The sequence below is a fragment of the Rattus norvegicus genome, chromosome 7, assembly GCF_036323735.1.
Source record: "Rattus norvegicus strain BN/NHsdMcwi chromosome 7, GRCr8, whole genome shotgun sequence".
Lineage (NCBI taxonomy): Eukaryota > Metazoa > Chordata > Mammalia > Rodentia > Muridae > Rattus > Rattus norvegicus.
Genome location: NC_086025.1, coordinates 52,893,719 through 52,918,741, shown reverse-complemented (window position 1 = coordinate 52,918,741; position 25,023 = coordinate 52,893,719). Strand labels below are relative to the sequence as shown.

At 37.5% G+C, this 25,023-nt stretch overlaps 1 protein-coding gene and 1 non-coding gene across 4 annotated transcripts in view; one reads left to right on the top strand and one right to left on the bottom strand.

Moving 5' to 3' along the window:
• Zfc3h1 (zinc finger, C3H1-type containing) overlaps positions 1 to 24,325 on the bottom strand; it is a 56,339-nt gene extending 32,014 nt beyond the window's left edge. For 2 of the 3 annotated variants that reach the window (XM_039080126.2, XM_039080127.2), the window contains exons 1-7: positions 23,710 to 24,325; positions 18,672 to 19,088; positions 8,323 to 8,387; positions 5,420 to 5,618; positions 4,431 to 4,654; positions 2,891 to 3,011; positions 751 to 848 (exon numbers count right to left, since the gene is read on the bottom strand). In XM_039080126.2, the coding sequence (XP_038936054.1) occupies positions 751 to 848; positions 2,891 to 3,011; positions 4,431 to 4,654; positions 5,420 to 5,618; positions 8,323 to 8,387; positions 18,672 to 19,088; positions 23,710 to 24,325 (1,740 nt within the window). Of the gene's footprint in view, positions 1 to 750; positions 849 to 2,890; positions 3,012 to 4,430; positions 4,655 to 5,419; positions 5,619 to 8,322; positions 8,388 to 18,671; positions 19,089 to 19,411; positions 19,503 to 20,068; positions 20,208 to 23,709 lie in introns of those variants that run through there. The other variant, XM_063264419.1, reaches the window with a different exon arrangement.
• Positions 13,415 to 13,537, top strand: LOC120093959 (small nucleolar RNA SNORA44). The gene has a single exon (XR_005487668.1). It is a non-coding gene; the product is annotated as a small nucleolar RNA SNORA44 (small nucleolar RNA).
• Positions 24,326 to 25,023: the final 698 nt, after the last annotated feature.

Sequence of the window (25,023 nt, the reverse complement as noted above, 5' to 3'; positions counted from 1 at the left end):
GCATGTACACACTGATGCACATGTGTACACATAAACATATGCATTTTAAAAATCAAAAAAGATCTAATTTCTGTAGATAATATGCTTCTTTTAAAACATAATGATGCTTATCCGAAGAAGATTAAGTATCCTATTTAAATGTCAATTCATAAAAAAATAATTCAAGCCAAGCATGGTAGCACATGCCTTTAATCCCAGCAATCCAGAGGCAGAGGCAAGGGTGTCTCTGAGAGTTTAAGGCCAGCCTGGGCTAGAAAGTGAATTCCAGAACTGTTACCCAGGGAAACCTTATCTCAAACAAAACAAAACAAAACAAAACAAAACAAAACAAAAAAATGAAACAAAACTTCAGGGCAGGCCTTTAATTCTAACACTTGGGAAGCAGGGTTTGAGGCCACAGGGATCTATGCAGTTAGCTCTACAACGTCCAGGGCTATGTAGACCCTACCTCCAAAAACAAACAAAGGGGAAAAAAAAAACAATAAAAATCGAAAGCAGCAATTTCTATTCTGCTTTGGTATAATTTTATGAGTAGCAATTATTTGAGACACAAAAAAACTGAAATCAATAAAATCAAAATTAGCTATAGATTAAAAAAACAAAACTACCATTAAACAATCAACTGTTTGATTCTACATATTTCTAACTATTAATTCTAAATAGTGAATCAAACCAAGCAATTCATGCCCGTTTCCCAGCACATTTGAAGATGCACAGTCATTTCTTTGAAATCATTCAGTTTTTACTTACTGAGACCTGAGCTGGTGGAGGCAAAGAAACAGATGGTGCTGAAGAAAAATACCCCAGTGAACACTCAGGGAAAAACGGTGGTTGTACTGGTGAAGGAGCTGTTTAAAAGACACAAACAAGTTTAGTGAAGTGTTCTGACAGAAGCATAGTAAATGTATCAGTATGCTTGAGGAGACATACACTTAGAGTAGAAATTAGAGCTCATAAGTTTATGATAAATCTTAAAGTCCTATGCATCCTCTTGAACCATATAAAATTGTTTTTAAATAAGTTAAAAGTTTCCTTTAAGCTGGCATTTAATTCCTCAACATCTAGAAATTCTGTTAGGCACTGTTCCATATGCCTACAGTCCCAGGCCTCAGGCAAGAGGATGCCCCACCTAAGGGCAGCTGGGCTACAGAGGGAAACTTGGTTTCAAACAAAATAAAGAGACACTTTCCCCCTACTTCACTATTAGGTGCAAAACCTATCTGTGCTAACAAGACAATAAGGCACATTTTTTAAATGTAATTTTCACAAAATAAATTCTTTTGAATCCTGCCAAAGTCCTGGGGAGGTGGGGGGGGGTAGGGTGGAGCATGACTTCATTCTCCCCTTAATATGGTGCTAAGGACAATAAGGACATGGTTTTGAAGTTGAAATGGATCTAAGAGTGAGGACTATGCACTACATGTGAACAACAGAATTCTCCTTCACAGTGTTTCTTTTCCCCGTTGTCTTATAAGTCAATACTGAGACATCTGCCCTTCAAACTGCTGATTCACAGCCCAAGGCTGAGTATATGTTAATCCTAATTACACTGTTCTTACATTAAAATGTGTGTACCAGCTAGATGTGGTACACATGCCTACAGTCTCAGTACTTGGAAAATAGAAAATGGGAACTCAGTTTCAAGGACAACCTGGCCTGCCCAAAAAGTTTAAGGAAAACCTGAAACCTAGGCAATACAGCAGGCCCTATCTCAGAAACACAGAAGGAAGAGAAATGGGGATGGAGGGGGAGAGGGAGAGGAAGGCAGGAGACATGATAAATACTAAGGCTAAAAGAAGTTAAATCTCAAAGTACATTTTCTCTATAAAACTTTATAAAATTCTTTAAATACATAAATTAAGTTATTTTACAGATTATGGGGAGTTAATAATGTTGATAGTGGGATGTAGAGATGGCTCAGTGCTCTTCCAGCGGTCCTGAGCTCAAATCCCAGCAACCACATGGTGGCTCACAACCATCTATAAAGGGATCTGATGCCCTCTTCTGGTGTGTCTGAAGACAGCTACAGCATACTTATATACAATGAATGAATGATTTAAAATAAAATGTTAAGAGTTTAAAATTGCAATGACCTCCAAGTTCCTGAAGCCTTGAATTGTTAAGAACATAAAGTAAGATTATCTAACATCATCAGCTAAAAAACAATACCTTAAAAATGAACAGGTTTGATAATTACATAAATCATATATTTTTGTTTTCTCTCTAGTCTAGATTCATGGAACTAGAGTTCTAGTTTTGATTTGGTCTCACATGACCACAAGAAGTGACACTGATCATCGGATCTCCTAAGTCCTCCAACTCCTCAAACGTCATCTGTAGTTTGTCCTGCCTCAGGCGCAGGTGTTTAAAATGACTAAGAGAATGACAGTCAGTCATGTCTGAGTAACAAGAAAAGCCTGAGCATGGTGCCTCATGGCTTTAATCCCACACTCATAAAACCATTTACATCAAATACTTAACAGAGTTGAAACAAAGCTTTTTAATTTAGAGCCTCAGACCTACAGAGATGGCTCAGCAGACAAAGGCACCGACTGGTCTTCCAGATGAACCTGGGTTCAAATCCCAACATCCACATGGCAACTCACAACTGTCGGTAACTCCAAGATCTGACACTTTCATATAGACACACATGCAGGTGAAATACCAATGCAGATAAAATAAAGGTAAATAAATTAAGAGGAAAACTTCTTAAGTTTTAATTTAAACCTCTTTAGAAAAGCACACTTGAAAATAAAGGTTAAAACTATACAACAGAGATTTACTGTTTAAGTTTTTACAGTATCATATACAACTCTCATGAAGACATTTCTTTGAAGGTTTTGAGTAGCTTAATTGTGATTATAAAATTTTTCAATGTTTGGGCTCCTACCTGGAGAACTGGTCTCACTGTCAGTATCCATAGCAACTTCCTCATAGTTATCATATTGATAGATGCCTCCTCCACTCTCAGGCTGCTTTTCTAAGGACCGCCTCAGGTCAGGGTCTGAAGACTTAAGTATAGAGCAAACATTTCTTATAACAAGAGTTGATAATTATCTTTTAGGGGCAAATACCCCAAATCATTATGATTCTGAGACTTTCCCATGGCATAAAATCTGGAAAATGTCTTTGACAGTCATGTATTATCTATACAGATGAATTTCTCCATTGTCTAAGCCATTAAAGTAATTGGATTCCTCTAAAAAACAAAAACAGATTACAAAATCCTTACAATCATTATGGTTTAGGCTTGAAATTTGTAGGAATACGGTCATTTAATCATTACAATGACATTATCAGACTTTTTTGTTAAGTAAAGAATAGGAGCTGCAGAAATGGCTGAGTGGTTAAGAAAATTGGCCAATTCCCAGCACCCACATGGCAGCTCACAACTGTCTATAACTAGAGCTCCAGAAGATTCAACGTCCTCTTCTAGCCTCCACAGGCATCAGGCATGAAAGTGGTACGCAGACAAGCATATAGGTAAATACTCACACACTGAAAGGTCAACAACATTTTAGTTATAAATGAATCAACTGTATCCGAAAACTATGGACTCGATTGGCATGTTTATATGCCATGCTTTTTCTACCTTATGTTTTACTCCCAGATTCATGACAAGAACCAGAAAAACCTATGCAGGCAGAGATAATAAAGTACAAATAATACGATACTTATCTCTAGACAAATATTCTATTTGTAAGAGTCTTAGTTATAAATATTATAATCCTTGCCTAAAGAAAGCTTCCCCTTGACTGTCTCCTTAAAGAACCCTTACTTTTCAAAAATCTCTACATTTAGTTAATATACTCATGAGTGTATTCTTAAAGTTCAAAACTCCAAAAACATCGTTGATGTTAATAATACTAGGTCAGTAGCACTTCTCCTGAAAGCACCCAAAAAGGAAATGATTTACTCAGTCATTGTCAAATACAAAATAATGGTTAAAACATGATAAAGACAAAATACAAAATAGCCAGGGGCAATAAAATTATAAATTTAAAAAAATTACAAAAAACACAAAACCACAAAGAAAGTGGTTGGAGAAGACATACTAAAAGGCTGAGCATGCTACACACATGCTGTATACATGCACACAACTCATGCTCTCAAACACAAAGGGAAAAGTGACTTTCTATAGAAGCTCTATCAAACATAAGATACTTAGTTTCCCTTAGCTAATTGGACCTTTGAAATAATATTAACAAAACACTTACAGACGAGCATTCTGAGCCAATAAGATGGCTCAGTGACTGCCAACCACATGACCAGAGCTTAATCTCCATGACCCACATGATAAAACTGACTCCTGCAAGTTGTCCCCTGGTCTCCACATGTGCACTATGGTGCAAATATTCTGACCCTCAAAAAAATGAATGAATGACTATAACTGTAAAAACTTTTGCACATTTTGATGTTATAGTTCTTACTTTACTTCTTGATCTCCTCTTCCCACCAACCAATTTCATGAATCGATTGTACTGTTCTTCCTGATTTGAAAGGTCTCTGATTTTTCTGATTTCTTCTTCTCTTTTCCTCCTCTCTTCTTCCTCAGCATGTTTCCGCTGGTCCTCTTCTTTCTGTCTCTCCTGCTCTTTTTGCTGCTGGAGTTTCTTCCATGCCTTTGTCTGCTGCTTCCGTAATGCTTGTTTAGCTTCCCATGAAAGCAGAATGTCAGTTATCTACCAACTAAAAGTTAAAACTTAAGCAGTGTTTTATATTGCTAACTAACAGTCAGTCCTCCCTGAATTCTATTTATAATAGGAATATGTAATCTCCCAAACTCTAAACTTCCTGAATTACAGGACTGGCGAGATAGCTCAGTGGTTGAGAACAAGAGGACCCTGGTTCAATTCTCCATTCACAACCATCCATAACTCCAATTCCAGGTGCTGTCATGGCCTCTTCAGGCCTCCTCAGGCACCAAACATGACATGATTCACTCACTTACATGTGGGCAAAATATAAAATGTTTTTACTTAAAAAATTTTTTCATACATTTTCATAATACCCTTTCCCCTCTTTACCTCCTACCCTATCCTATCTACCTCCCTACCCAACGTTATGTTCTTATCGCCCCTCCCCAAACCCCTACATATTGTTTTGTGAATTTTTTTGGCGTTTTAGTCTCTCTCTCTCTATGTGTCTCTGTCTCTGTCTCTGTCTGTCTGTCTGTCTCTCTCTCTCTCCCTCTCTCGTGTGTGTGTGTGTGTGTGTGTGTGTGTGTGTGTGTGTGTGTGTGTGAGATTAGTTTTTCTTTAAGTTTGTTTTGACTTTCAATTCTTTGTTTGGGTTTATGTTGTTTTGATTTTTATTATAGAAAAAATAATTTTCTTTAAAAAAGTCCAAAATAAAACTAGAAACTACAAGATACTACAAGGTATTAGTTCAATTGAAACAGTTTAAGAACACTCATCACCTGTGGTGCTCACTTTCTTGGTCGAGTGTGCTTTTGTGCTGGCTTTTGCCTTTTGCTGCGTGGTTTTGGTCTTGGTCAGCTTTTCTTTGCTCTCCTTCATCACCTGTTGCTCCTTCTGCTGCCATTTCTTACTAGCTGACTGCAGAGCCAAAAGGCGAAGCTGAAGCTCAGACAGTTCCTCCTCTTCTTCACCAAGTTTCTTTAAAACAGAAAAAAATGTTAAATTCTATTACTTAACTTTAAACATTTGCCAACTTGAATCTTTCACCAACTTAATTTTAATATTAGTATCAAAATAAAATATTTAAATGGAAAATATGGATAAAAAAACAAAAACTCATTTCTCTTCTAAAAATCAAAATTAATTCTTAGAATCAAACAGAAAATCAACTGGTAGAAATTATTGGTTTGTATGTCAATATGCAGACATGAAGCAGGAGAGTAAAATTAGACAACATTTAAGATGTGACAACAGCAAGAAGCTAGCAATGAAGAATGAAGTGACTCACCAATCAGGCTGCAGTCCGAGAACACTAATGACATCACAATCCCAAGAACATGCTAAGTTCTTAACATTAATGCAGGCAGAAAAAGATGTTCTAAGTACAGATGTTCCCTGAATACTTAAAGAATTTCTCCAAAGAATCTAAAACAGGTTATCTTAAAAGGGCATGTTTGAAAAGTGTTTTCTAACTGAAGTAACTTGCTAAGTGTTTTCACTCTACCTTTTAAATTTTCTTTTTCTTTTTCTTTTTTTTCGGAGCTGGGGACCGAACCCAGGGCCTTGCGCTTCCTAGGCAAGCGCTCTACCACTGAGCTAAATCCCCAACCCCTACCTTTTACATTTTTAACTGGTGCATAAACACTATGCAAACTGTTAGGTACTTGTGCTGTTTCAATGTGTGCACATACTGTGACATTTAAATCAGATCCAACTCTCTCAACCATTTATTCTTTACAGTAAAAACATAAAAAAATTTGTCTTTCTAGACACTCTAGAACAGCTCACCAGAACTTACTCCTACTAATTATAATTTGAAATGGCTTTAGAAAATTAGCCTGCTCTACACACTTTCACTGAAATGTAACTAACTAAAAATACCAAGCAACTCTAAGTAAAACTTCTTAGGTATTCATGGATTTAAGAGGTTTGGAGAATCCTTTTAAAGTGAGGAAGAGGAAGAAGAAATAGTTTCAAATTCCAGTATATTAAAATTCACATAACTTTTTCTAATTGGTATTGTATAACTATATTTTTCCTAAACTCCAATTATTTTTATTTGCAAGTATAAAGAAAACAGTGAATGCTAGCTAATGACTCCACCCACCTTTTACTGTTAAAAACTACAAGTTAATAACATATCTGCTTATCTGTTAGTTTGTCTCAGTTAACCATATAGCCAAGTTGGACATGAATGTTTGAGCTCACTACACAGCTTAGCTTACCCTTGAGTTCACAATCCTTCTAGACTCAATCTCCTGACTGTTGAAATTACAAACCTAGACTACCACACTGGGCTCTAAATAATTAATGTATGCAGATGCCCTCGAAGGCCAGCAAAGGGTGTCAGATCCTGTGCTGCTGGCTACAGCTGGACGTGAGGTATCCAATACAGGTGCTGAGAGTCAAACATCTTCACTGCTGGGCAGCCATCTCCAGCCTGCATTTCCGTAAGTCATGTGTGCTATTTCTAGCTACAATACTGAACAGTACAATTGTGAAACATTTCCATTTTAAAATACAAGATTCTATTGTTAAATAGTTAGATTTTACCAAAATAGTTATAATCATTTTTCTTTTTTTTTTTGGTTCTTTTTTTTTTTTGGGAGCTGGGGACCGAACCCAGGGCCTTGCGCCTCCTAGGTAAGTGCTCTACCACTGAGCTAAATCCCCAGCCCCTATAATCATTTTTCACTGAGACTACTCTATGAAATGGCTACCCTTGGAAGGAAGGAAGGATCACTAATGCTGTCACAGGTATTTAAACTAGCTACTCAAAAGCAAGATCACAGAAACAGGGCTCAGAGGACCTCATTCAGTTCTTGCTCTGACATATAATTCCTACATAAATTTAGTTTTTAACCTATCCAAATGTATGTTTCTTCATCTATGAAACATGTCAACTTACTTTTCATATGGTTGCTGTGAGGATATTAACAAATGAGTATGTATGAGTGTGTGTTCACTGTCACTTTAGCCTTCCTAAATTCAGGACCATCTTTCCTAGACCTTGAATCATTTCAGTTTACTCCTAACAACAAACTGAAATTACTATAGAAGAAATTGCAAATATTTCAGATCTATAAAAAGAAAAGGCTTGAGTTACTCAATACTCAATATGTATCAAATTTTAAACAATGTTTGATACTTCTGTACTTTAGTCTACTAAAGCCTCACAACAACCCAGTGAAGACATGACATTAAACTAATTGGAGGAACACAAAAAGCCAAAGATCTCACGCAGCTAACATTCCTTTCAGTTAGCAAGTAGTTAAAACTGTGATTCCAGATGAAGATCAACCTAATTCTGTTATTAAATGGACTATAAAACACACAAACACACACACCAAAACAAAAGAAAATCCTGGAAGATAAACACTGAGTCAAAATTAAATGATTCAGAAACAGTGAACAGAAAGATCATCTATAGATCTGAATTACACTATCAAGTTAATAGAGTTTAGACTTAAGTGGGAAGAAATCCTAAGACAACTCTCCAGAATGTCTAAAGTCACAGCAATAATTTCAAAATAATACACCACAAATTGTGCTCCCAGCAATCAGGAAGTAAAGGCAAGCTTGAGATCAAGTCTCTAAAATGAATAAAAACAAAAGAACAGACTACAGAATGTAAGTATAGGTCATATAAAGATATATTCAATCCCACAAAGTAGTATCTTACCTTTTCAGATAGAATATCTGAGGCACTAATTCTTCTTGTTATATTTTGCTCTTTATCTTCTAATCCTTTAAAATAAAACAGCATCTTTTGAATATTCTAAAATATAGCCACAATTAATCCAAAATGAAAATAACACTGAAATCAGAAATTATATTACAGGGTGTCTTTATTATGGCCTTGTTTCCATGACCCTCAATCAAAGCAAAAGAATACTATTCTCTTAGTATATACAAATAAAATTATACAAATTAAAGAGAATGAAGGACTGAAAAAATAACTCAGTTCATAAAATGGTAGCCACACAAGTATGAGAAGCCAAATTTGACTCCCAGAACCACATAAAAAGTCAGGAGCGGTGGCTTGCATTTGTAATCTCAGCGCTGGGACGATGGAGACAAGGTGATATAGCTGGTGCTCACTAGCCAGGCAGCCAGCATGACTGAGCCCCAGGTCCCAAGGAGAGACCAACCCTGTTTCAAAAAAACAAGCAAAGGATCATCCTAAAGAACATCCAAGATTGACTCTTACAACACACATACACTAACACACACTAACACACACACACACACACACACACACACACAGAGACAATGAAAATATAAATCTGACCAAACTTGTAATATCAGCCTCACTCTAAAATTGATATGGCAAATGATTCAAATATTATAAAAGATAAATTATTTAGAATAAGAACAAAATTTATGGAGTAGACAAACAAAATAAACCTTCATTGCTAAATTGAGAAACCACAATGACAAACCATAAAAACAATCTTAAGACTATTGGTTTATGCATATAAAAATGGCCATTTTTTTAGTAGAACACAAGGAGTAGTTTAGTTTATATAGCAATAAAATTAAAGACTTTCAGATTTTTAGCCTTGGACCTAGAATTCTACAGTATTATCCCAAACCTAATCGCACATCATATAGAAACAGCAATAACAGCTTCTACAGCAGTCCTGAGATAGAGACTTGAGCTAACAAAATTAAAACTTGGAAGCCTTTCAGTGTGGCACAACTGAAGTTGCAGATTTAAACTGCAAGCCTAATACTTTATGGTTTGTTGTTTTTTCCATAATACCAAACCTGTTAGTATTATAAAAATCCTAATTTGGTTCCACAAGTGAACCCTCCGGTGAAAAATATACAGCTTACTCAATAAACAGAGTAATTACTCAAGAACCGTAGATGAAACAACAGAAGCAATCACCAAATCCAAGGCAGATTCCTTTTTCTCTAAACTTAAAAAAAACATATATATAAAATTCATTCTAGTCAGGCCAGGTAGCCCAGACCTGAAATCCAGCTATTTAAAAAAACTATGGAAAAGGGCTGGAGAGATGGCTCCCTGGGTTAAGAGGGCTGCTCTTCCAGAGGTCCTAAATTCAATTCCCAGCAACCACATGGTGGCTCACAACCATCTGTAATTGGGTCTAATTCCCCCTTCTGGTGTGCATGAAAACAGCTACAGTGTACTCATATAAATAAATAAATAAATAAATAAATAAATAAATAAATAAATAAATAAAGTCTTTGTAAAAAAAAAAAAAAAAAAAAAACTATGGCAAGAAAGGTAACATGCACAAAGCCTGCCTGAACTACAAAGTGAGTTGGAAGACGACTTGGACAACTCTCAAAGAAGGGGGAAGCAAAAATAAAACAAACAAACAAACAAACAAGGCTTATCCATCATAAAATGAATGATGTCGGTGTAATAGAATGTCAAAAACTGGGAATGTGATTTAGTGTTTTAGATTACCTGTCATGTCTCTATGGGGTTCTACCCTTAGTACTGATAAAAAAGAAGGGGGAGTAGAAAAGAGGAAAAAAAGGGAGGAAGAAATAATTGGATTTTAGCCCAATATAAAGTTCACTATGCATGAACTTCATCCCAAAGAAACAGTAAGAGAACATATAAAACCAGAACATATATAAAACTATGACTGAATGATTCAAATCACACAGGAATATACAAGCACGCCCACCCCTCTACCACTCAGGAACCTCACTGTTCTGAACCATGCCCCTCACACCTGGTGCTGCAGCTAACCATCTTGGCTCCAACAGCACTCCCTGCTCTACTCCCTTCATAGAAAATACGGAGAACCTTTGACTTCTACAAGCACACTTCCAGGCTTTTTTAAAGATAAGTAACATTCATTACAGTACAGGGCATGTTTTAAAAATCCATTCAATATGTAAATATACACTACTATTTCCTGAGATTACACTGATAAAAGTATTTTAGTATAGTCATTTTCTTGTTTAACTTATTTAATCCCAGCACTTGGGAGGCAGAAACAGGCTGATCAAGGCCAACCTGGTCTACATAGCAAGTCCCAGGCCAGCCAGAACTATCAGGTAAGACCCTGTCTCAATAAAATAAAGTACCATTATAATAAAATCAATCAATCAATCAATCAATCAAAGTAACAACTATTATTAGACAAAACTAAACAGGCTAACCAAAAAAAAAAAAAAAAAAAAAACACAGTCTTTAATAAGTACAGAAAGTGCTATATTTTCCTCTTACATGAGAATCCTGAGTTTCATCTGGCCACGAAACATCTAATAATGACTTAAGATATCGTGCTTCTGTAAAGTGGCAGAACCTCCTTTAAGGTAGCATAGCAGCAAATACCTATTAGAATGTACCTTCTAAGCACAATGGTAAACAAGAAACCATGAGATTCAGATATAAGACTTTACATGTGGATTATAAATGCAGGTCATTGCTTAAATTGACCTTGTGATTAGTGATACACTATATTATATACCTCTATAATTATTCCAGTGTTTTTGAGGGATGGGAAAAGGTCTCACTATGTCCTCCTGCCTTTAGCTCCCAAGAACTAGAACCACAGATATGCACTATCATACCTACTATTATTTCGATTTTTATCTAGAATCTCCAATATGTGAACTGGCCTTACACAGTTGCTACGGAGTTAAATCTTACTCCTGGGTCTGCATGTAAGCTGGGGTCAGCATACAGATGGTAGTTAAAACAGTAACAGTAAGAATGTCTCCGAAAAAATGAAAAATCAAGGACATAAAGTTATATGGGAAAAAGTATTCTTTTGTTTGATTTTCAAGATAAGGTTTCTCTGTATAACCCTTGCTCTCTGAAGAGCAAGGTAGCCTCGAACTCAAGAGATCCATCCACCAAGCCTGTTTCCTGAGTGCCCGGATGACTGCTGGGATAAACAGCATGCACCATGACCACCAATTAAAAAAAAAAAAAAAATAGTCTTTAAAAAAAAAAAAACGAGTCGGAGGGAGCAGGTGTACTAGTATTTATCTTTAATCTCAGAATTCAGGAGGCAGAGGTAGAAAGATTTCTGCAGTTCAAGGCCAGCATGATCCACAGAGTTCCAAGACAGTCAGAGATGCTTATACAGACTGTGTCTCAAATGGAAAAATAAGGGGGGGGGGGGGGACACCTGGGTAAAAAATACATAAATACATATTACAAAAACACCAAAATTTCTCTTTACTATGGAGTATTCTCAACACTGCAGCAAGAAATCTTTTGAAATCTAAGTTTTGGAGATCTTTTACTCAGAATAAAACTTCTAGGGCTGGAGAGATGGCTCAGTGGTTAAGAGTATTGATTGCTCTTCCAGGTCTTGAGTTCAAGTCCTAGCAACCACATGGTAGCTCACAACTATTGTAATGAGATCAGATGCCCTCTTCTAGTGTGTCCAAAGACAGCTACAGTGACTTATATATAAATAAGTCTTTAAAAAAACAAACAAACAAAAAAAAAACAAAACAAAAAAAAAAACAAAACCAAAAACCAACCCACGTACTCAGAATTTAAAGCAAGAGTTGTTGTATAGTTCTGATGCTGTGTCTCCACAAACCATCTGTGCTGGTTTGAATCTGCCTGGCCCATGGAATGGCCTTGTTGCAGTAGGTATGGCTCTCAGCTTCTCCAGCACCATGTTTGCCTGGATGCTGCCATGTTCCCACCTTAATGATAATGGAGTGAACTTCTGAACTTATAAACCAGCCCCAATTAAATGCTGTCCCTTTTAAGAGTTGCCTTGGTCATGGTGTCTATTCACAGCAGTGGAAACCCTAAGACACCATCTCTAATCTCCTTTCCAATACTCACATACCTCATTCCTCCTTAGTAAGATAGCTTCTTGTTATTCTCAAGTCTGACAGGAAACCATCTGAGTAGGGTCATTATTCCATTTCATAGATTCTCAACCTTACAACATATGAGAAACCAACAGAAAGGGGTTTGCTACATTAAGGTCACTGAGTCCTACTTCAGGAGTTCACAATTCACTGAATCTTGGGAAGGACCTAATATTCTGTATTTCTGTCAAGCTGACAGGCAATGCTAGCCTGTCTTTAAAAATCAATGATTCTTTGCCCAGAAATCTTTTATTACAATTATTCATTTGTCCTTTCTTATGGGCTACAAATCTTTGCTTACATCACACCTTCAAACTGAACACTATCCTGAACAACCTACTAACATTCGACCCATGACCCTACTCCCATCCTACTCACCTTGCTAATACTTCTTTCAAACTAACTTGCCCATCATGTTTGCTGTTTCCCTCTAAGGTTCAAGCATATAATATCATACTGACCTTTAGGGTGCGGTATTGCACATCTATAGACCCGGATTCTCAAGTGGGATGACTGCCTAAGAATTAGAGAGGAGTCTAGGCAGCAGAACGAAATACGGGACGAAAAAGAAAGTAAAAGTAAAAGCAAACCTACAGAGGCATAAACAATTATTCTGTTCATTAACACTTGTAAGAGCCTGGAATAAAGCACTCAACTAGTTTGTGAATATAAGGAAATGTTCAAAAGAACACTGAATTCAGCAACTGGATTGTGCAAAACCTAGCCAAATGTAGCTTTAACACTTCAAAGTTTCTGTTCTGTGGTAGAGAGTGAAAAGATTCTATTTTATTAATGGAGAAATGGGAATTAAAATACTGAGCAGGTACAGCCTAGCCTTTCCTAAAATTTCATTGAAAAAAAGACAAATGCTTGAGAGAAATTAAGGGTAATAGTTAAGGATAAGGAGGAGGGAATTAAATTTCAAGATTAAAAAAAACCTCAAGCATGTTTCCAAGGGCTGTGGCTGCTCATAGCCATGGGATCTCCATGCCAGAGTAACGGAGAGACTTTGACAGCCCAGGTCATCACAGTGCCTGCTGTTGCCACTCAGCTCTCCTATATGTTTTTCCACTGGAGTTATGAGCTGTCTGTCCTTCTGTCCTCCTGTGGTATTCACAACAAACTTTCCTTCTGCAGTGTGCACTTGGGCGGTTCTTGGAAGAGTGAGGAGACAGCCTGTCAGCCTCTGCTCATTAAGCTAAGGACCATGTGACCAGTGAGGTGGCCATCATGTGATTTGGTCTGCATTATTTGTTGGAAAAATGCCACAAGAAGATCACACTGAGATTTAGAAGTTTCTGGCTAATACTTAGCCAGGTAGCCTTTTGTGGCCAGATTGGTCTACAAAGAGAAACAGCATTTTGGAAAAGTGAAATACCTTTGTAACCTAACATGCAATTGGTTCAATAAAGACTTTTCAAATTTCAAAAAAAAAAAACCTCAAACATTTTCCAAACACCTTCATATGTGAAAGTAGTTAAAAATAAAGCAAGTAAACAGTAGAGAAGAGATAGATTGATAAAATAAAGTGGTCATGTACATGATCTGCTTCCTCTGAGTAGAATTAAAATGAAAAAATTAATAAGGATAGTGTATTTATCATAAGGAAGTAAAAAAATAAAATCAATTTCTATCATCTCAAATAAGAAGTTTATATGTAAATGTTATGAAAAATTGGAAGACGTGTAAAAGAGCCATTGAGAACAACGGAAAAAGACATTTGACAACAGAATCTTCCTGAGCAAAGGAAAGAACAGGATGTGCATGCAGAAACATTTATATATACACACATATACATACACACACACACATATATATATATTTGATATAAATTACAATAATACATATTATTATATACACATACACATATATATACACATATATATGCATATGTATGTATGTGTATATATATATATGTATATATATATGTATGTATATATATATATATATATATATATATATAAAAATTGATCAACTCATCCAAGCATTAGGTGGTTTTTGGGTTTTGGTTTCCTTCAGTTCTTCTTCCACAGATGCCAGTTCATCATATTTAATTGTTCACATGAATTACTGCTAGCATTCACCCATAACTCTAACCTTATAACGTTTGTATATACTCTCTAACCTGTAATGTTATACTTCACAGAAATTATAAGTAGTTAAACTCAATAGAAAGGAAAAGAACAACTTTGAGATTATATACTCCAAAGCAGTCATCACTCTGGTTTACAAACTTATACCAATGAATGGCCTTGAAAACTTTGAATATAATCATCGATTATACAAAGCCAGGCTTGGTATGTGGGAAGCCTATGGAGGAGGCAAAGACAGGAGGATTAGGAGTTCAAGGACAAAATAAGAGTTTGTGACCAGACTGGATACACAACTTGAATAAAAAAACAAAAAAGAAACACACACACAAAAGAAATAAATCAACTTAAAATTATGGGATAAAAATAAAACAATGTCCAAAGTGACTTCAGAAACAAAAATGAAATATTAAAACAAAAATTTTAATTGAAACTGAAAGCTCAATAGGTGGGCTTAAAGCAAATCAATCAGATAGAGCTGAAAAGAGAATGACACAGAAAAGGGAAAGAAAGATACAGGACAGAAAGTTTTCTAGAATTTATGTGGCTGAGTTCTATAATCAAGAGACATGAAAAATACAGTGAAGTGATTTACTACCGCACATCTATATAGAATCTCAGCAAACAGATATTAGCATAGTCTGAAAATAGATATACAGATTCCAAAACAAATGAAAGATCAAATTCACAACAAATTCACAACTGGGTAATAAAAAGAAATCTATAGTCAACACTAAACTGTATCAAAACTATATACCATCAAACACAAAATGGGAGTTTTCCCAAAGGACTGTAGAAAGCTAGATAACCTTCAAGTTAAATATCCTTAAGACTGATAACTGGCTTTCCTTTCGCTTTCTAAGATTTATCTTTTTAATTGAGATTTATTTATTATTTATTTTATTTAAATGTATTTATTTTATGTATACTGTCGCTGTCTTCAGACACACCAGAAGAGGGCATCAGATCCCATTACAGATGGTCGTGAGCCACCATGTGGTTGCTGGGAACTGCAGCAGTCTGGAAGAGCAGTCAGTGTTCTTAACCACTGAGTCATCTCTCCAGCCCAATAGTTGGCTTTTCAAAACCAACAATATAAATAAGCCAAAGCTGTCTTCAAAATGGTAAGAATAAACAAAATTGAATTCTAATTTAAGAGTTTTGGGACAATGAGATGGCTCATTGGATAAATTTACTTGATTCACAATTAGGCCTGGAAATCTTGGCTAGATCCCCATTACATAAATGTAGAGAGAAATGACTTCCCAAGTTGTCCTCTAACTTACACCCATGTACTATAGCACATGTACACACACAAATAATTTGAAAAACACACACACAAAAACAAAACACAAGGGCTGGAAAGATGGCTCAGCAGTTAAGAGCACTAGCTGCTCTTCCAAAGGTCCTGAGTGCAATTCCTAGCAATCACATGATGGCTCACAACCATCTGTAATGGGATCTGATGCCCTATGTCTACATGCAAACAGTTACAATGTACTCATAAATAAAATAAGTAAATCTTTAAAAAAAAATAAAAACAAAAACAAAATAAGATAAAACTGACTGTCATGCTTCTCAGTTTGAACTACTTAATACAAACAGAAACGCAAAAGCCAGGGTGAGCTCAGCTGGAAAACTACTGGCTTTGTATGCAGGTGCAGACGCAGGTGCTGGGTCTGATACACAATCACACACAAAAGTGCTGTCCTCAGCAGGAGTCCTAGTACATACCATTTTCTTGAGGCGTTACAGCTGGAAGATCACTAAAGACAAAAGTTCAAGGCTAGCCTGGGCAACATCAATACTCTCTTAACATACAAACAGACAAATTCACCATCATAGTGGCAAATTTTTAATAAAACATAATAGATGATCAATCAAAATATAAAGATGCAGGGATAGCTTAGTCATATAAGGTTTTCCCAGTCATGAGTTCAATTTCCACTGCAATAAGAACCAAAAATATCCTCATAAAGAAAAAAAAACCTCCATCTAAAATCCAGGCACTTTTACTGGCAAAATTCACTACATATTCCAGGTACGATCTTAAACTATTCTATACAACAGTTTATAAACAATTCTTAATTCATTTTATGGGTATTATAACTTTACATTAAAATTGGGCAATGAAAACGGGGGTCAAGGAGTGGGGTATTAAGGTTAGAAGACAAGATGAATCACTAGTCAATCTTTTTTTTTTTTCTAAAGATTTGTTTATTCATTCTGTATAAGTACACTGTAGCTGTCCTCATGCACACCAGAAGAGGGCATCAGATCCCATCGCAGATGTTTGTGAGCCACCATGTGGCTGCTGGGATTTGAACTCAGGACCTCCGGAAGAGCAGTCAGTGCTCTTTAACCACTGAGCCATCTCTCCAGCCCGTCAATCTTTATATTAAAAGATAAACATCCCAGGCTGAAGAGATGACTCACTGGTTAAGAGTACTTGCTGCTCTTCCAGAGATCCTGAGTTTAATTCCCAACAACAACATGGTGGTTCCCCTCTATAATGGGATCTGATTTCCTCTTCTGGTGTACATGAAAACAGAGCACTCATAATAAATAGATAAATAAATCTTTCTTTTCTTTTCTTTTTTTTTTTTTTTTTCCTTTCTTTTTTGGGAGCTGGGGACCGAGAACCCAGGGCCTTGCACTTGCTAGGCAAGCGCTCTACCACTGAGCTAAATCCCCAACCCCGATAAATAAATCCTTAAAAAGTACAAATATCCCTCTACCATATACATAAACTACTGCAGAGTCATGCATGAGAATGCCACTCCACAATTAAAAACAGGAATGAATTAATGATATACAAAACCACATGGATGAATATCAGTATGCTAAGTGAAAGAAAAAAAAAAAAGAAAAAAAAGTGTAAACTCAGAATGCAGGGCTGGTGGTACCAGCCTACAATCCTGGTGATGTTTGAAGTTAAGGCAAGGGAATCACAAGTTCAAGGTTACTTTGAACAATTTAGTGAAACCCTGCCTATTTCTATTATAAAACAAAAGGTTAAAAAAAAAAAAAAAGAGGTGAGAATCTCACTCTGCAATAAACTGCTTGCTTAGCAGGTGTAAGGTCACAGGTTTAATCCTCAATAACATAAATAAATAAACTGTTTGATACAATTTATGCTATTCTGGAAAATCCTGGGGGCAAACCAGCAGCTACCAGATGGACTAAGGATTAAGAAACCTGTTAAGCATTAAAGAAATAGGGATAATAAGATTAAGTCAGAAGGTAAAGCTCTTGTCCTTCCTACAAGTCCACTGATGACACACATACACATAGTACACACATACAAGAAAAATATTATAAAAACATAGAGGCATATATCTTAATTGTAATGGCTGATGATTATCAGTTATTCAACTGTCTATATAAGTCAAAATTTAGAGAAACTATGATAAAAATTACATTTTACTGCATAAAAATTATATCTTAATAAAGAAAATACTAAACAAGGATTTTAAAAAACAAAATATATAAACTAGCTCAAGTATAAAAAGGCAGTTTAAACACTACAAAATCAATTAATAGAATTTGTAGTATTAACTAAGAGAAGTTAAAAACTCATCGATGATGAAAAAGATGGCTAAAGTCTAAAATCTATGCACAAATTCAAAAGTTTCAAACTAGGAATCGGGGTGAAAACTTTCTTTAGTCAATAAATCTTAAAAACTTGCAAATTTACAGAACACTAAAGCAGTGATTCTATCCAGTATCATCACCTACTGTCCAACACATTTAAGACCTGGATAGCAAGCTGACTGGACCAAAAACACAAAAAAGATGAGTAGAAGTCAGGAATGGTGGCACACACTTGTAATTCCAACACTCAGGAAGCTGAGGCAGATGGATTACATGTTTCAGGCCAGCATGGACCACTACATAGCAAGTTCCAGGGCTGCCTAGACTACAGAGTGAGACCCTGCCTCAACCAAAGTACTTAGTATAAACAAAACTTACTATTAAATAATACTAAGACCTATAATGAAAGCACAAAAGAACTTACAAAAAACTGGGATCCTTAACCCAAGCACACTTACAGACCTTTCACTAAACAGTCACAACAACAAAGCCAACTTCCAGTGTAACCCGTTACCTTGGCTGGCGTCCGTAGTGCTGGACTTCAAGGGGAGCTGCTTTGCTCCATCTTTCCCTCTTTTTACCCGGTTCTTATCCCCTGGTAAAGTCAGTTTTTGCCTGAGTGGTTTCAATTCAAATGCCTGAAAGGTTTTGAGCTGAGTCTTCTCCTCAGGAGCCCCTTCCTTACTGGGGTCTTTTGTGACATTCGCATTGTTGGTGCCTGCTTGGTCCTCAAGATGCAATGTTTTCGGATCTTCCTGCACAGTCTCTTCTTTGCTGCTCAGAGCTAGCTTTTCATCCTTATTGATGCACTCTAGTTCCAGTTGTATTTGCTTATACTTTAAAAGCAAATCTTCAAAAGTTTCTTCCCCACAGTTCTCACTTTTGGATGAATGGTTCTGTTTTCTTGACGGAGATCTTCCAAAACTTTTGGCTGAACAGCATATTAAGGAAACCAGTTTCCAAAAAATTTCCAGTTAAATTTAACAAAAATAAAGTTATAGATGAATTTTCTCCCTCAATTTTTCAAGATGAACTGATATTTTTAAATTACTAAATTCCATTTAATACATGTGCTGCTAATGCCTGCTTATGTGCCCATATTGCAATTTAACAAGTATCCATACAAACAGTCCACTTACAAAATCATTAGTGTCAGAAATTACCAGTAGAATCCACAGGTAGTCCACCCAGCTAGGTTGCAGCATCCTTCCTTCTGTATTACAAAACCCCAAAGCGAATGGATGTTAAGGATGCTTTCTGAAGAAAGGGGGAGAAACTGTGTGTCACAGATGTTGACAATTTACACTTCTGATAATCAGTTGGGAATCTTCTTGTTTACTAGTTTCTTCTCATTTCAAATTTAAAAAAAAAAAAGAAATAAAAAAATGAACACTGAAAATTAGTTATTTATGAAAGAGACATTTTTTAAAAAACCAATACATAATTCACCACGAGCTAAATCTGACACATGCACAATTAACATAAAAGCCATGTGACAAAAATTAATATTTAAATGGTACTCAAAATGTACTTTTTAATTCAAACAATTCATAAATAGGAATTCATTCTGGAAATTAAGAGGTGAAAACCCAGGAATTTGTCTTTTCAATGGTTATAACATGACATAGGTCTTTTCTGTTTAATATAGGATAGCCACAAAAAGATGTTCAAACTCCTAAGAACAAATTCAAAGATGGGACTCATGGTTAAATATCTGAGACACAGCAAACTTTAATGTAAAACCAAAGTCCTGCTGTGAAAACAACTCTCACACAGCCAGTCAAGTTTCTTAAAAGAATAGTTTCTCGGTATCTTTCTTTTCTACTGTCCAACCAAATGGAACCAAGGTCCTATTAATTCAATATAAACTGATCTAGGTTTACAGACTATTATTTTCAAATTTCATTTTACCTGAATTCTCTGCAGCATGTTAACACTGTACACCACTGTTGTCTTGGCTTCTGGGATTTTCTTGTCTCCTCATTTATCTACATTTTTAGTACTTCCTAACTCCTTTTTCTTCAATGCTTGAAATGCTGTTCTGCAGTCGTCAGAATTCAGTCCTTTTTTTTTCATTTGAAAACATTCTAAAGTACTCCCAGTTTTACCTACCACACGAGAGGAATCTGAATTGATAAGGTATTTGGGATTCTCTACTGTCCACAAACCTTGTCCATATCTTTACACATTATAAAACTTCAGCTCATCCCTTTCATTCTCATTAGAGCCCAAAAGTCCTTAGAATGGATGCCTTATCTGCCTGACCTGTGCTTACCTTTCCAGTCTTACCTTTGCCCTGCACATCACAATTTATGAAGCTTTGTAGCTAGGCTTCTGTTCTTCAACTCGACCGCAATTCAAGACACCTCCTAAATGAAGCCAGAATTATTTATTCTCCCTGTCCATTCATGCATTCTGTGTGCATTATACAAATATATAGTCTAACTGAGCCATCTAAAGGTAGAACTATAATAATAAAAACCAAATAAAGACACTGCAAACATTTGCAAAGAGAATAGATTCAATTTACCAAAAGTAAGCTAACAACCGAAAATGAGTAAAAACAAATGAGTTAGAATCATTAACTATCTCTTACACAAAATGAGTTAGAGTCATTAACTATCTCTTACACAAAATCCTTCCCATCTCTCCTGGATAATTAGGATCAAATCCAACAACACCTGTTTACCAAATCGATTCTAATGTTTGTCAAGATGTTCTGTCTAACTTGCATTTTTATGTACCAGTTGCTGATGCAATTGCCAGTGATAGAAGGAAAAATAATAACTGCATGGGCTGGAGAGAATAGCTTAGCTGCTGTGTGTGCATATAGTGCTTTCAAAGGACCTGAGTTCAATTCCCAGGATCCATGTCAGCAGGCTTATGACTGCCTTGTAATTCTAGCCCTGGGGAATCTGACATCTCTTGATTTCCTGGGGCACTAATGTGACTAAATGTATACACATAATCATAATTAAAATTAATAAAAGTAAGTCTTTAAAAAATTGCTTTTGTATTAAGTATGGTGCCAAGTGCCTTTAATTCTAAATACCATAGAGGCTGAGACAGAATTGGGAGCAATTTTGCAAGATACTCTCTTCAAGCAAAATTTTAGAAGAACCAGTGATGCTGTTTTAGTACATCTAAAACATTTAGTACATGTTTTGAACCCTTGGGTTCAATCCTCAGTACTGGGATTGGGGGACAGGGAGACAGAGACACACAGAAAGAGGGGAAGAAAGAGAGATAGAGTGATTTTTTAAATGACTTTTAAAACCTGATGTTTTAAAGGAGGAACCACTTTCAACCTTAAGTGCAACCTAAGTGAAGATGGGATGACTTTATTCATCTAGGACACTGTGCTAGCTAACTGTGTTAAGGCTCATCTGATTTCCTTTCCAAGTTTAAAATGGCAGTTATCCCTGGGAAGCTGATGCAAGTTGACTGCCATAGCTTTGAGCCAGCTGGGCTACATACTGAATTCCAAAGTAGCTACAAAGTGAACCCATGTCTCTAAACAACAATAGAAAAAACTGAAACAGAATCTTGTCTATTCTGTTTTCTTTGAAACTGCACATAATGTATCCTATTTAAGTTATAAAACAGTAACAATAGCCAAAGCTTATCCTCCAGATGTTTCATTTCTAAATCATTTAAGTGAGTCAGAATTGCACTCAATCTTTTCTAGGCAATATTTGTAAAGTAGCCATTTTTATAATCACAGAAGACATGTGAATTAAGCTGAGTATGATACAGATATTAAAAATGTGGAAAAAGCTTTGTTTCCAAGTTTTATTTGCTCACATTATACAAAGAGGTTGGGAACTACATTTTCCTTTTCAAATTATGAAGAACAATACCTATATGGTGGTTTACTTATATCTCATAAGAACAATAATGCAGAAAATCAAACCAAGCATCTTGTTCTTAAAGTGCTGTATCTATAAAACAATCAGCAAGACAGCTGATTTGTAAGAAGCTGTCAGGGCAATCAAAACCACATCCCACACTGGATGTTTACCGACACTCTTTCTGCAATAAGTACATAAACATTCATATGAGGCAGAATCCCCAAATAGTAGCACACAAACAGAAGAAAAGGCGAGGGCAGGAGGTAGCAGGCCTAATCACCACACCTTCCTAAAGCAGAGAGATGCAGATATTCTCTGATACAAATTACAAATTTTCACCTAGGTAACCTTAAAAAACATGTTTATATACATATTTAAATATCCTTTGATTTTTTAATTCAGAAAAGAGAAAAAAAGTCCGTGGATGGCTCATGTTTGCATACAATCATGAGTAAAGGTTTTCTAATCTTCATTTAAAAAATTCACCATCTCTTAAAAGGTTACCTACCTGTGATTTTTCTCCAAAACCATCTTGAGTTGCTTCTAAAACAATGATAGGTGATAGAAGTAAAAGCTTTTTTGGGACACAGAAACCAAAATCTGTTGTTACTTTATATTTTCCTTGCTCACTTAACATCATGCCATCTGGGAAAAGCACATCTGGCCTAAAGTTCTCCATAAAGATAATTTCGAGTATCTTCCGATTAAGTGTCAGATGTAAACTTTATAGAAAATCTATTAAACATCATTACATCATGGGAATTATAGCTAGTAATGAAACTATTTTAAAGAGTAGAAGTCAGGATATATAAATCCCTAAGAAAACAGGAAAGCTTTGGACGATTAATTTCTTAACATAAATCCTGAGTAAACTTAGTAATGTTAAAGATAACTGGGAATAATGTGAGAGGGAGCAAAACTTAGGACATTTCTTCCCCACCAGTCCATTCGCTATACATCTCTCCTTCTCTAACACATTAAATTAAAAGTGCTGGCAAGTTTAAGTTTCTCTGACCTACATGTTGGCAGCACGAAGAGTTATAGAACCAAAGAGTGAACATAGGAAAGTGAACTTAATGCATATAGCCTTCCAAAGTACTTATGAATATAAAAGACCTAAATAGTAAAAATAGTAAAATAAATAAATAAAGGATCTACACACTCGCGTACACATACACACCACAATGGGCCGCAATAAGAACGAATAACTCTAGGTTAAGAAAAAAAAAATCAAAAGAACGGTAAAATTACAGAGGAAAACTTCATGAACTCTAATGTCAGGACGCAATATAAGTAACAGTATTCCTCCGGAGTACTTCTTTTCTCTAATAATCTATGTCGATGTCCTATTAAACACGAAATTCCAGGGCTAGCAAAAAAAAAAAAAGAAAAAAGAAAAAAAAACCAAGCAAACAAACAAAACTGCACAAATACTAATGAAATTTGGACTGCTGGTGTCCCGTTAAAAACCCAGACTGTATTTGATCTCCCTGGCTGACCCGAATCCATGACACGCTCCGATCCAAAAGCAACGCATCCAGTGAAACAACCTACGAAAATAGCGGTGGAGTGTGACACATGACAACTGCCGACGAACAGAGACAAATGAGTGGTTCTGAAAAGTTAAACTCCGGGACCTAGCAATGACGCCAAAGGGAGCTCCGGCGACACACCCAGGGCGGACCGCCACGTTAAGGATACAGCTCTTGCGAGGTGGAGAGGGTTCTCGCCAGCTCTGGCTGCTGCCGAATCCGGATCCCGCTCCTCCTCCTCCTCCTCCTCCTCCTAAAGGAGGTCTGCACCCCGGCTTGCCTCCTCGCTCACCCACTCCTCGCCCCCGACTCCAGCGACTCCCACCCCGGTAAGGCCTGCCTCGAAAGCGGAAACGGTCCAAAGCTATGTGGCTCCGCTCCCAGAACGACGGTCGGGGGCTGCTTTCCGACAGGGACCCCGAAGACATCCGAACCGGGGGCGGATGAGTCCGGAACGGTTCTTTGGGTCGGTAGCTGCTGTGTCCCCTGAGGTGGCCCCGCTCAGACGGGTGCCGCGAGCGTGAGAAATTCCTCAGCTGCTGCTGAGAAGAGGACGAGGACGACGAGGAGCCGCCGCCTCCCCCAGATCCGCCGCCCCGGGTCGGGTGAGGAGGCCTCCGCCGCGGATACGGTAACAGCCCGCCGCCGCTGCTGCTGGTGCTGCTGCTCCGGCTCCGGATTTGGCTGTTGTTATCGTCGTCGCTGATCTCCCCATCTTCGAGCTCCCCTTCTTCTTTCGGTGAGAGGCCGCTAGAGGCCGGGGTCGAAGTGTCGGCGGTCGCCATCCGGGGAGCAGCGCTGTCCACACTACCTTAAGCCCTCTGTCCGGGGACCGCCCGACAGCTGCCTTCCCCTTACTCCTCCGCCCTCTGTCCTAACGGACCCGGCAGGCGCGGCCTTCCCGTGTTCGGACGCCTAGCAGGTTCTGCTCCCCAACTTCCCCGCACCCCAGATCTCTCTCGCCGGACCGTCGCTAGCCAGTTCCCTCTCCTAGCGCCCCCTTGCTGCTCTTCCGCCTCGCGAGAAAGGCTCTGTGGAAGGAGGCTGTGTCCCGATCGTCATTTCCTGCGACACGCCGGAAGGCGAAAGCTAAGTGTCGCGAGAACAGGCTTTGTAGACCAGCGATGTTCGCTGGGATTTGTAGTCTCCTCTTGCTCCCCGCTTCGTCCTTGGTCCCTGCGGTCTTAACCGTCCCTAGCACCCGGTCTGAGGTGACAGGGGTCAGTGTCCCGGTAGCGGGCCTGCTCTTCAGCCGCAGGCCTGAGTTTCAGAGTAATTTGTCGGTGTGGAAGACACCTGTCATCATCTCATTCATTGCAAGGGCACCCCTATCAGAGACGCAGTATACCGAGTGTCTTTGGGACCCCGGGAAGTGGGGAGCGGGAGGGGGAAGAGGGGCAGGTGTGGCCGCCATGTTGGTGAAGGCTACCGTTTGCGCCGAGAGCTCCAGCACGTTGGCTCTGCAGGCCTAAAACCGCCATAT